At 43.3% G+C, this 13005-nt stretch overlaps 2 protein-coding genes across 8 annotated transcripts in view; one reads left to right on the top strand and one right to left on the bottom strand.

Moving 5' to 3' along the window:
• The window catches only part of LOC120913464 (zinc finger protein 184-like), a 51621-nt gene that overhangs the window by 9813 nt on the left and 28803 nt on the right, over window positions 1-13005 (bottom strand). The window contains exon 1 of one of the 3 annotated variants that reach the window (XM_040323403.1): window positions 9787-10010. The exons of 1 other annotated variant lie outside the window; for it this stretch is intronic. The gene's annotated coding sequence lies outside the window, so the exon portion shown is untranslated. Of the gene's footprint in view, window positions 1-9786; window positions 10011-13005 lie in introns of those variants that run through there. One more of the 3 variants, XM_040323406.1, reaches the window with a different exon arrangement.
• The window catches only part of LOC120913467 (zinc finger protein 135-like), a 60674-nt gene that overhangs the window by 25989 nt on the left and 21680 nt on the right, over window positions 1-13005 (top strand). For 2 of the 5 annotated variants that reach the window (XM_040323419.1, XM_040323415.1), the window contains exon 1: window positions 11682-11792. The exons of 1 other annotated variant lie outside the window; for it this stretch is intronic. In XM_040323419.1, the coding sequence (XP_040179353.1) occupies window positions 11709-11792 (84 nt within the window). In that variant the 5' untranslated portion in view covers window positions 11682-11708. Of the gene's footprint in view, window positions 1-10016; window positions 10249-11681; window positions 11793-13005 lie in introns of those variants that run through there. 2 more of the 5 variants (XM_040323422.1, XM_040323423.1) reach the window with 2 other exon arrangements.

Raw genomic sequence — 13005 nt, 5'->3', positions numbered from 1 at the left:
AGACCTTTATTTTTCCACCATTCAAAATTATTGTGAACAAGCCCCGGGGCAAATTTTCTGTTCCCAAAAATAGGCGCCATCGGGGAGTGAAGAGATCTAAATTTATATGTTCTGGACAATCTATCCCAGATATTAAGAGATAGCGATAAAGTTGGGCATAATATCGGCGGCCTATCACCAGGTGGCAACCAAAGCATGTGTGATAAAGACATACCTCTACATGCGTGGCTTTCCAATTCCATCCAGATAGGACCGGGGCGTGAAGAGTGTGATCTAGTCAATTGTGCCAGTATTGCAGCATAGTAATATTTGATTAAATCAGGAGCGCCCAGACCCCCATAAGCCTTGGGAGTAAGTAGGGTATGTTTATCTACTCTAGGTTTCTTATTCCCCCATATATACGAAATAACTCTGGATTGAAAAGCTTTGAGGTCTGATTGAACTAATGCCACCGGAAGTGAGCGGAAATAGTATAATAATTTTGGGAGGATATTCATCTTGATAGAAAATAATCTACCCAGCCATGACGGTGGATGAAATAACCATTTGTCCAAATCAGCCCTAAGTTTTTTAAATAGAGCAGGGTAGTTCTGGGAATACAACGTGCGTATTGATGGAGTGATGTTGATCCCCAAATATGGGAGGGAATCCGTATGCCAATTAAAGGAGAATGATTGCTTAAGTGAGGAGATCGTGGTATCGTCCAATGAAATATTCAAGGCTTGAGATTTTTCCTGATTAACAGTTAGGCCAGAAATAGAGGAAAATAATGCAAGAATAATATTCAAATTTGGAAGAGTAGTGATTGGTGAAGATATCAGCATTAGGATGTCATCAGCAAAAAGGACACATTTATGCTCACTGATACCACATTTAATACCCAAAATATCTGGAGAAGATCGAATTTTGATTGCTAGTGGTTCCAGGGCCAGGACAAAGAGTAGTGGCGACAAAGGACAACCCTGTCTCGTTCCCCTATGAATCAGAATGGGATCGGAGGAATATCCACCAACCATCAAGGATGCCGAAGGGGAGTTATACAGCATTTGAAGAATAGTCAAAAATCGTGACTCAAAACCAAATTTATGTAAAATATAGAAAAGATAATCCCAAGATAGGGAATCGAATGCCTTGTGCATATCTAATGACAAAAGCATGCCCTTCCGTGGTCCCCCAGCATCCCAATTAGAATGGACCGCAGATATAACATCTATAACCCTTCTAATTTGATCGGTAGTCTGTCTACCCGGGACAAATCCCGCCTGGTCTGGGTGTATATATTGAACCAAAAAAGAATTAAGTCTCGAGGCCAAAATTTTTGTCATTATTTTCAAGTCCGAGTTAATTAAAGAAATAGGGCGATAGTTAGCACAGAGTCCCAGGTCTTTACCCGCTTTAGGGATAATATGTATATAAGCCTTGTTCTCCTGGGTAGGAAGGGGATCTCCACGTCTAATAGCATTAAAAAATTTACATAGATGGGGGATCAAGACTTCCTTGAATTTATGATAATAGTGACCAGAAAACCCATCGGGGCCTGGGGCTTTAGAGGGATTTATACATTTTATCGCTGAACCTATCTCGTCTTCAGAAAATTCACGGTCCATCAGCTCCGAGTGTTCCCGCGCCAGTTTGGGCAAAGAAATTTGGTCAAGAAAACGGTCCGCCATGTCTCGGTCAAAAGTCGCTGGCTTACTATATAAAGTCGAGTAAAAATTCCTAAACTCGTTCAAAATGAGTTTAGGATTTTGGGTTGGATTCCCATTACCAATTCTAAGCTTGGGCAATGCTGGAGTATAAGAGCGAGGGACCAATTTCCTAGCCAATAATCTAGTAGGTTTATCCCCCATTGTGTAGAATTTATGGCGAGTCCACCTCAAACTTTTTTCCGCCCATGTGGTTAGACTTAAATTTAGTGACAACCTAGCCTCATCGATTTTAGGTCTAATATCAACCTGTGGAGAATTTTTCTGTTCAGATAGTAGATCAAGTAACATTTTTTCTTTATCCGAAATCACCATGTTCCTAGCTTTTTTTATTCTGGACGCTACTTGAATCAGTTTACCACGAATGGCAGATTTATGGGCTGCCCAGTTAATGATCGGTGAAGTGTCTTGAGGTAAGTTTTCACTGAAAAAATTTCGTATTTCTTTTTCCACTTCTACCACTACAATAGGATCACTCAGCAAAGACGCATTGAGACGCCAGGGGGATGGGCCCGGCCGTCTCCATAAATTGGAAAGAGACATTAGTACCGGATCATGATCCGACCATGGCGTTGACAGAATCTTAGCCGAATTCACAAAAGGAACCAGTGCCGAATTCACAAATATATGGTCAATTCGTGAATAAGTGCCATGCACATGTGAGAAGTGGGAATAATCTCTAGCAGAGGGATTATTCTCCCTCCAGGCATCGATCAGATCATTACTATGAAGCAATCGTGCAAATTTAATACTGTTTTTAGGCACATGTTTTAATTGAGGCCTATCAGGAGAGGATTTATCGAGCATTTGGTCCAGTGGCAAATTGCTGTCCCCACCTAAAAGAAGTTGACCCTGCACCAATGGAAGTAGTTTCGAGAGCATAGTAAAAAAAAACTCCAATTGGTTAGAGTTGGGAGCATAATACGAAATGAACGTGACCGGTTGGTCATTAATATGACCCACCACCAGAACATATCTGCCCATGTCGTCTCTAATGACGGAAGTAGAAGTAAAAGGCATATTGCGTGAGAAACATATAGCCACCCCTCTTTTTTTCTCCTCGCCTGACGATAAATAAAATTGTGGATAATGAGCACTAAGATACTTAGGAGCAGATTCTTTGGAAAAACGGGTTTCCTGTAACATCAGGACATCCGCCTTCTGTCTATGGTAGTAATGGAATGCCTTATTCCTTTTTAGGGGCGAGTTAAACCCTTGTACGTTATGCGTTAATATAGAATATTTAGATTGAGAAATCCTAGACATTTAATACCTGTATAATGCAGCTATCTTGATATCGGAGGCGAGAATTCCGATGTCGATCCATTAGCATGGTCACGGAGATAGGGACAGAAAAAATAAAAAAAGCAACTAAATAAGAAAAAAAAAGAACATAAAATAAGAGAAAAAAATAAGGAAAAAAGTACCTACAATCCAGTACATTGTGCAAACAGAAAAGCACATAAACAATTAGTTGGGACAAAGCCCATTCCAGGCTACCGGCCTGGAAAAAAGGGTGTGACGTTGTCTCCATCTCAAGGAAAGGGACAATATCAACAAGGTGGCTTGCGAGTCCACCCCAACTTCACTATTAAACATCTACTAAATAACAGAAGGACAGGCACAGGACCACTTTAGTTAAAAAAAAAGGAGCTCCGTATGTTATCAGAACGTTCAGCATGTCCCTGGAGTCCACAAGTAGAACTGTCGAGGATCATGGTGTTCAAGTCCTCAAATCACAATAGGAACAAGAGGCATTTGCCTTAACCAAATAGTCAACAAAAAGTCTGTTAAGTAAAACAAAACAAAACAATGGGCGATACCGCAACATATAAAGTTGATGAATCGAAGATCCTCATCATCTCAGGTGGTCGGCAAGTCTCTCCTATTTCTGGCGTTGCCATGGGGAATCCAGACGGGGGAGATGGGGCGACTAGGTAGTGTTGACTTCGAAGAAAACATCCAGTCCGTTGGTAAGATACCCAACTTCAGTAAAAGATCTTCCCCATCACTATAATCAGTAAAGGAATGCGAATTACCCTTGTATGTGAATGAAAGCCGGAAAGGGAAAGACCAGCGATATTTAACATGACAGCTCTGCAGCTGCTGTAACAGTGGCTTCAGGGTGCGTCTCTTCAGGACTGTCGATGGAGCCAAGTCCGCAAACAGTTGGATAGATTTACCAAAAAGAGTCAGGTTTTGTCGATTTCTAGATGCAAACATCAAATTCTCTTTTGTCATATAAAAATGAGGTTTAAAAATAACATCTCTAGGGAGACCATCTGATCTGGGTGCCGTCAGGGCTCTGTGGATCCTATCGATTTCCATATGATGTGCGGGAATATTAGGGACCAGTTCCATCATGAGAGTATGAACTGCACCTTCCAAATCAGTATGCGATTCTGGTAAACCTCTAAGTCGCACGTTACAGCGACGAGATCTGTTCTCGAGGTCCTCGATTTTCAGATAAGCTTTATCCAGCAATTCATGTAGAGCAACTACCTCATCTGTATTGTGGTTAGCTCTGGTAATCACCTCATCCATTTTCTTTTCCACTATATCAATTCTAGTGCCAATGCTCAGTATATCTTGTCTAATTTCATTGGTAATAACTGAGCAGGCTTTAGACAATTCAAGCTGTAGTAGTGTGGAAAAACGATTTATAAGGTTTATATCTCCAGCATTTTGACTGGAATGAGGAGAAGAAGAGGGAAAGTATTCAGCAGAGCTTGTCTGGTTTATAACAGCATCAGCTAGCTTAGCCATATTCCTGTCAGCAATGATGTCTGACTGGACAGGATGAACATGCAGACTCAGAGATCCTTCTGGGGATGATTGCATGGAATGTGACACTTCACCTTGATCCTCAGATGACATGGAGGAGAAGGGGTCACGAATGCCTGCCTCTGATGACGCAGGATGTAACAGCTGCGAGCTGCTACGAGTGTCTCTAGTGCTGCGCTGCTGCGCCATCACAGGGGAAGGAGATGGCTCAGGGAGGGGGGGCCGCGTCTGTCCCTGCTGTTTTCCCCGTTTGTATAGCCTCTTCCTCGTCTGTCTTGGTGTCTGCCGCTGCATCACAGCATCGCCTGCTCCAGTGATTAAGATGGACGGACGTCCTGTCCTCCTGCAGGGATGGTAGCTTGTAAAAGTCGGCGGTGTGCGGAGTACAGTCACTCCATTACTGCTCCCGTACCCGCGCGCATGCGCACTGTCTCCAAACTTTCTAAACAAAGGGCCAGATTACTGTTCTTCAGACTTAACGGGGGGCCGGACTGTGGCCACAGGGCCAGATTAAGAACATCATGGGCCTGGTAAGGAAGCTGCCGCTCCAGGTGAGCACACCTAGGGTAATCACTGTCTACTCAGGAACCAACGGGTTCCGGCAATGCGCAGGATATGCAGAGAAAGGAATATATGGACAGTCGCACTCCAAAGTCTTAAAAAGACGTGCCCTTTATTGGGTAAAAAGAAAAATGCACTACAGGAACCAGCATATAGTGGGAAAAACAGCTGACGCGTTTCGCATTGAACTTCAATGCTTAGTCATAGCTAGGGGTGCAACGGATCGTCACCGATCCGTGATCCGAACGGGTCACCCCGTTCGGATCGGCACACCACGCCATCCGCGGAGCGCTCCGGGGCCTCGGCCATAGGAAAGTCCCCGGCTTCGGCCTAGCTGCGGAGCGGCGGCCATCTTGCTCCACCCCAACCAATCACAGATCGGCAATAACAAATAACAGCTCAAAGCTATTAACTCCTTATAGCTATGCATGTCTGCTTTACCATCTGTCAAAATTCAGCAACTCCCCCTAGTGTCTGAAATATAAACTGCAATTTCTACACACTGACAACAAAAATGACAAAGAGGGTTTTGCTTTGCAATAGTATGTTGCTTCAAACACATGTTCACTCAGGTTTTTGTTCTGGTTTATTGAAAATCTAGATTATATCAATCTAGCGGAATATTATCTTTTACGCAAGGGGCCCGCCATTGGCCCAGCTAGAGCCCAGACTTGAATCCGACTTTTTTTCATAAATATTTTATTTCTTTTTTTGCTGATCCGAAAATGATCCGATCCGTGACTCCTGATCCGAGGATCGATCCGATCCGTGAGTTTTTTGATCCGTTGCACCCCTAATCATAGCACATGAGCATGCATGGGAATGACATCAACGCAGCCCAGCCAAGGCAAGTGACAGAAGGCACAGAGTCCAGAAGGAAGACCGGGGTGAAGATGGAAGCATCTGGGACCCGCCGGACTGATCACAGCGCAGCACTGGAGGGCTCAGTCTGACAATTTAAGTGTACCCTAATTTGCTAATATGCTGTGCATTCTTGTACATTGTGGCATAACCTAATGTTAGTGAAGTTTACTACCGCTTTATTATCACAGGAGCCTCTCATGGGGCCCCTTTTTGACCCGGTGCCCTTGGGCAGTGCCTAAGTGCATAGTTGCCAACATTTCAAAAATATTTTTAAGGGACACTTTTTTTTACAAGTGCTATATTTAGAGTAGCTGAGATCCCCTATGTTCCTCTATACATCACAGTCATAATCACAAAATTAAATAAGTACTAATAATGGGCAGAACAAATATGAGGACTGAGAAGATTTCCTTTAGTTGAACTAACAAAAGTGTGCCCATTCTAGAGCTGGTAACATTGAGGATATTCAGTATAAATAAATAAATAAATAAAGAACTGTTTTTGTGGGTAAGAGGCATAGGAGGAAGTATGGATGCTATACAACTGGGAATTATGTGCAGTGATGGAGAGGAATGTGGAGGGTCTAACAGTGGGCACTATGTACAGGAGAGGAGTTTGAATGGTATGACAGTGGGCAGCATGTACAGTAGAGGAGTGTGGAGGGTATGGTGGGAAGCGGTATGTACAGGAGAGGAATGTGGAGAGAAAGATAGTTGGCAGTATGTAGAGTGTGAAGGGTAAGGTTGGGTTACAGTATGTACAGGAGAGGAGTGTGGGGGGTACCACAGTGGGCAGTATGTACAGGAGAGGAGTGTGGAGGGTATGATAGTGGGCAGTATGCACAGGAGAGGAGTGTGGAGGGTATGACAGTGGGCAGTATGTACAGGAGAGGAGTGTGGAGGGTATGACAGTGGGCAGTATGTACAGGAGAGGAGTGTGGAGGGTATGATAGTGGGCAGTATGCACAGGAGAGGAGTGTGGAGGGTATGATAGTGGGCAGTATACACAGGAGACTAGTGTGGAGGGAATGACAGCCAGCACTATGTACAATAGAGGAGTTTATGAATGTGGGCAGTATGTACAGGAGACGAGTGTGGAGGGTATGACAGTGAGCAGTATGTACAGGAGAGGAGTGTAGATGGTATGATACTGAGCAGTATGTACATTAAATTAGTGTGGCGGGTAAGACAGTGAGCAGTATGTACAGGAGAAGAGTGTGGAGGATATGACAATAGTATGTACAGGAGAGGAATGTGGAGGGTATGAGAGCAAGCAGTATGCACAGGAGAGGAGTGTGGACAGGGCCAGATTAAGAACATCACGGGCCTGGTGCTGAGGATTTTGGTGGGCCTTTTATAAATAATAAATACAGCAAAAAGTAAAAAATATTGCATTTTTTTAAATTGTCGCTCTATTTTTGTTTATATCGCAAAAAAATAAAAACCGCAGAGGTGATCAAATACCACCAAAAGAAAGCTCTATTTGTGGGTAAAAAGGACGCCAATTTTGTTTGGGAGCCACACCGCATGGCCGCAAAATTGTCAGTTAAAGCGATGCAGTGCCGAAGCGCAAAAAGGGGCCTGTATAATGGTTTGGGTCTTAAGTGGTTAATGTGTCTCCCGTTCGAACTGTTTGCACTCATGCCGCATACACACGATCGGAAATTCTGACAAGAAAAGTCCAAAGTGAGCTTTTGGTTGGAAATTCCGACCGTGTGTGTGCTACATTGGACTTTTGCTGTCGGAATTTCCGCCAACAAAAGATTGAGAGCAGGTTCTCTATTTTTCCGACGGAAAAAATTCCTATGGGAAATTCCGATCGTCTGTATGCAATTCTGATGCACAAAAAAAACACGCAGGCTCGGAATCAAGCAGAAGAGCCTATTGAACTTCATGGATCTCGGTTTGTCATATGTCTTGTACGTCACCACGTTCTTGCCGGTTGGAATTTCCGACAAGTTTTTTGTGACCGTGTGCACGCAACACAAGTTTGAGCGAACATTCCGCCAGAAAAAATCCACGGTTTTCTTGTTGGAATTTCAGATCGTGTGTACGCGGCATATGTATATGTAAAAAAAAATGAACAAAAAATGGATTCATTTTATTTATGTCCACTGAACGATTTATCGGTCATTACATGCTGGCACTATCGTATGCTCTCACGACCGAATGACCATTTTTCGAAAATGGGTGTGGCAGATTTTTCGTATAGTGTATTTCCATATGGTAACTGATAAAACAATGAAAAAAAAGTTCAAAATGTGAGAAAAGAAAATACGCACGGCTTCCGCCGTTTTCTCAATGCGTTTGCTATACACATTTATCAACCAGTTATCCTATATAAATAAACTGCGCTGCTGAATCGAATTATTCACATTATACACATAATTTGATTTGGTTTAATTATATAGAATAACTTTGCAAAGAACACCCAATCACATGCAAGGGAGAAAAAAAAAAACAGAATTTTTGCTTGCACATGATTGGATGATGAAAGTCAGCAGAGCTTCCCCGTATTTACTAAACTCTGCAGCAACTGTAATTACAAAGTGCACATTCCTACTAATCAAGCCCAATGTAACCTTTCACGTGATCCTATGTACATCACACAGACAATCGGTTACATTACATCTCATCATTGTTCTCTATACTGACTACCAAACAATCCTGAGCTGTCACATCTGTCTGATCGTCTCTCTTTTTCTAATAAATAAAGGGGCAGATCCACAAAAGAATTATGCCAGCGTATCTATTGATACGCCGGCGTAATTTTAAATTTCCCGCGTCGTATCTTTTTTTTGTATCTACAAAACAAGATACGACGGCATCTGGGATCGATCCGACAGGCGTACGTCTTAGGTACATTTTTTCGTCCGGCCGCTAGGTGGCGTTTCTGTCAAATTCCTCGTCGAGTATGCAAATTAGCTAGTTACGGCGATCCACGAACGTACGTCCCGCCGGGCGCATTTTTTTACGTCGTTTGCGTTCAGCTTTTTCCGGCGTATAGTTAAAGCTGCTATATGGTGGCGTACTCAATGTTAGGTATGGCCGTCGTTCCCGCGTCGAGATTTGAATTTTTTACGTTGTTTGCGTAAGTCGTTCGGGAATAGGGATTTGCGTAGAATGACGTCACCGTCGGAAGCATTGGCTTGTTTTCCGGTTTAATTTCGAGCATGCGCACTGGGATACCCCCACGGACGGCGCATGCGCCGTTAAAAAAAAACTTTGTTTGCGTCGGGTCACTACGTATTTACATAAAACACGCCTCCATCACAGCCATTTGAATTCCGCGCCCTTACGCCGCCAAAGATACACTACGCCGCCGTAACTTACGGCGCAAATTCTTTGAGGATTAAAAAAAAAAAAGTTACGGCGGCGTAGTGTATTTTAGATACGCTGTGCCCGGCGGAAAGGTGCGCGGAGGTACGTGAATCTGACCCAAAATCTGTAATAGAAATAGATGGAGAAATCACCCAAACCCATCACTGCCCCGAACATGCTTGGGATAAACCTAGATCTATTTTATGTAAAAAAAATAAAACAAAAGATAAATAAAAAAAAGATAAATAAATAAAACAAAAAGATAAATAAATAAAACAAGAAAAAACAAAAAAAAAGGATAAACAAAACAAGAAAAAAAAGACAAATAAATAAAACAAAACAAAAGATAAATAAAAGAAATAAATGGGCAGACTCGATGTACTCTGTCTTTTCCTGCCGTCACTTTTCTGTTTCTCTATAGTAGTCTATACATACTGACTACCAAACAATCCTGAGCTGTCACATCTGTCTGATCGTCTCTTGTTCTAATAAATACGATCTGTAATAGAAATAGATGGAGAAATCACCCAAACCCATCACTGTGTAATCACCATAGAGAGGAAATAAGAGGATCATCACCGACATCAGCCGAATGATTTCTATTGTCAGCAATGAGGACATTTCATGTAATAATGATGACAGGTTCTCTTTCTATCTCCAATGTAATCCTGCGCAGATCTCTACATGTCACCCCCATCCCCCACTCTCCTCCATGTTCATTGGCTGCTGCACGCACGAGGGGCCCCTCCCCCTAGCCTCCGGGGCTGATGGGAGTTGTAGTCCCAGGATCTCCTCCTTGCAAAGCCAAGCTATCCCAGCATGCCCTGCAATCCATTTGGCGACAAACCTCCAATCAGAGCTGGGACTCGGCATTGAGCTGTCTGGACTTGTAGCCAGTAAGAGATTTCTTCTTTGTAAGCACTACAAGTCCCACAATGCCTTTGGGGAGCTGTAGAGGTGAGCCAATGAGAGGTGAGAGTCGGCAGCCCCGCCCACTCACATGGTAGAAGCAGGTAAGAGCTTTGTTGGGGTAAAAGTTGTGTGTTTGGTGTGTATAGGATGATCCATGTGTGCTGGGGGAGGGGGAGCTCCATTTCTTCCTGGATCCCCCTTTCTCAGATCATAGGATGGATGGAGGGGAAGAGGAAGTGACACTTTGTGTAGACTTTTCTCATCTCCTATCAGTGGGGGGCACAGACCCCTCTGTTCCCCTACCCTGCACCCCTCTCCTCCTACCCCCACCCTGCACCCTTCTCCTCCTGTACCCCTTTCATCCCCACCCTGCACCTCTCTCACCTCCTAAACACTGACTCCTCCATTCCCTGCGTTTCTATCACCTATCATGCAGCTCCTATCCTATCACTGTCCATAGGGGGGGCCATGTCCTCCCCTGATCCTGTACACTGGAGGGGGGTCTGTATCATCCAGGACACAGTCTGGAGGTGTTTGTATGGATCTCCTCTCCCAGTACAAAGACATACTGGGGGGGGGGGTCACCCTCCCCCATCACCTCTGGGGGGGGGGGGGGGGCGGATGTATGGAGATTGGATTGGGGGAGGGACTGCTGTGAATGATTGTGTATTTTTGGTGGAGGGCTCATTCACAAATCACCCGGGTGTCGCACACACGGCATAAATGCACACAGAGTGTCGTTTTCTGTGCATCTAAATGTAGCACTATAGGAATCAATGCGTCCACAAATGTAAATGTGCGCTGGATTTTGCGATGTACAAAAAATGTAGGACAGATCCGCGTCCAGCACCGCACATACCTGCAGATTTCATGTTGTATACAATTAGATCTTCGGGTGGCTCTGCATTCCATGCAGTAATTACACATATCCTGATGGGAATGAAGCATAAAATGTAGAAATAATATCAAATCGTGCCTAAAGAGTTCGTATAGAAGTGTAACCCTTTGATTGCTGGTGATTTATCCCTCTCTCATAGGTAGCCAAAGTGTTAATAGGAACTCAAAGATGCAAGTGGGATTACATGCAAGTGGATGCGATTAGTTGTCGGTTACTCGGTGTCCAATATGTCCGCTGCAATGTCACAGTCCCACTAAAAATCGTTGAACGTAAAAAAATTCCATAACTCTATCCCGAAGATTGTAGATGCTATAATTTTTGCACAAACCAATCAATATACGCTTATTGAGATTTTTTTTTTTTTTTTTTACCAAAAATATGTAGCGGAATACATATTGGCCTAAACTGATGAAATTTTATTGGATATGTTTTATAGCTGAAAGTAAAAAATATTGTTTTATGTTTTATTTTTTTCAGAATTGTCAGTCTGTTATTGTTTAGCGCAAAAAAAAAAAAACCCTGCAGAAGTGATCAAATACCACCAAAAGAAATCTCTATTTGTGGGGAAAAAAGGACATACTTTTTGTTTGGGTACAGCGTCGCACGACCGCGCAATTGTCAGTTAAAGTGACGCAGTGCCGGGTCGCAAAAAATGGCCTGGTCATGAAGAGGGTAAAATCTTCCGGGGCTGAAGTGGTTAAACTGCCGGCAGTTTTGACACAAATTATCACAAACACTCCAGAAGAGGTAAATACGGAGATTTCATATTCCATTATTAATTGAAAGCTTATTTATTTTTATTTTTTTGTTTGTTTTGTTTTACATTTTTTTTAATATATATATATATATATATATATATATATATATATATATATATATATATTTATTTTGGTTTTGTTTATTTTTTAACCCCCAAACCCAAAATTATTATAATTATTATTATTATTTTTTTTTTTTCATTTCAATATGATTTTTCCCTTTTTATTTAAAGCACCATTGAACCTATTTAAGCTGTCATTGGCAGTAAGGCTGCATTCACACCTTGGCGTACCTAATCGCAGCGATAAATAGCAGCGTTTTGTACCGCGATTTGCGGCGTCAAAACGCCGCGATTGTGAATGCAGCCTTACCACAGGTCCACATCTCCTATGCCGAAGCCGCCTTAAAAAAAGGGTCCGGGACTTGTTTTGAGCTTCAGGCGTGCGGCGTTTCGGCGTCCGGCGTGGAGATGTGAACCATCTCCATAGAGGGCAATGTAAAATCATCCCTCCAGCGTATTAGGGGCTGCTGCGGCGTCGCGCTTCAGGCGTATATACGCCTAAGTGTGAACAGAGCCTTAAAGCGGGGGTTCACCCTTAGAGGGCACTTTTCCCCTTAGATTCCTGCTCGTTTTTACTAGGGGAATCGGCTATTTATTTTAAAATATGTGCAGTACTTACCCGTTTAAGAGATGCATCCTCTCCGTCGCTTCCGGGTATGGGCTGCGGGAATGGGCGTTCCTTCTTGATTGACAGTCTTCCGAGAGGCTTCCGACGGTCGCATCCATCGCGTCACGATTTTCCGAAAGAAGCCGAACGTCGGAGCGCAGGCGCAGTATAGAGCCGCACCGACGTTCGGCTTCTTTCGGCTACGAGTGACGCAATGGATGCGACCGTCGGAAGCCTCTCGGAAGGTTGTCAATCAAGAAGGAACGCCCGCTCCGAAGACCCTTACCTGGAAGCGACGGAAGAAGATGCATCTCGAAAACGGGTAAGTACTTCTCATATTTTAATACAAATAGCCGATTCCCCTAGACCGAACGAGCAGGAAGCTAAGGGGAGAATTTTTTTTTTTTTTATAAATGGGTGAACTCCCGCTTTAAGGAAGCAATAGTGTAAAAGTATCATATGAAGTATTTTTTATTTCTTCGCTGCTATGTTGCCTAGTCACATGGTGCAGTGTACTTGCTCCGCCCTGCATT

Source organism: Rana temporaria, chromosome 9 (assembly GCF_905171775.1).
Source record: "Rana temporaria chromosome 9, aRanTem1.1, whole genome shotgun sequence".
In the NCBI taxonomy this organism is placed as follows: Eukaryota; Metazoa; Chordata; class Amphibia; order Anura; family Ranidae; genus Rana; species Rana temporaria.
This window is presented reverse-complemented; position numbering and strand designations above follow the sequence as displayed.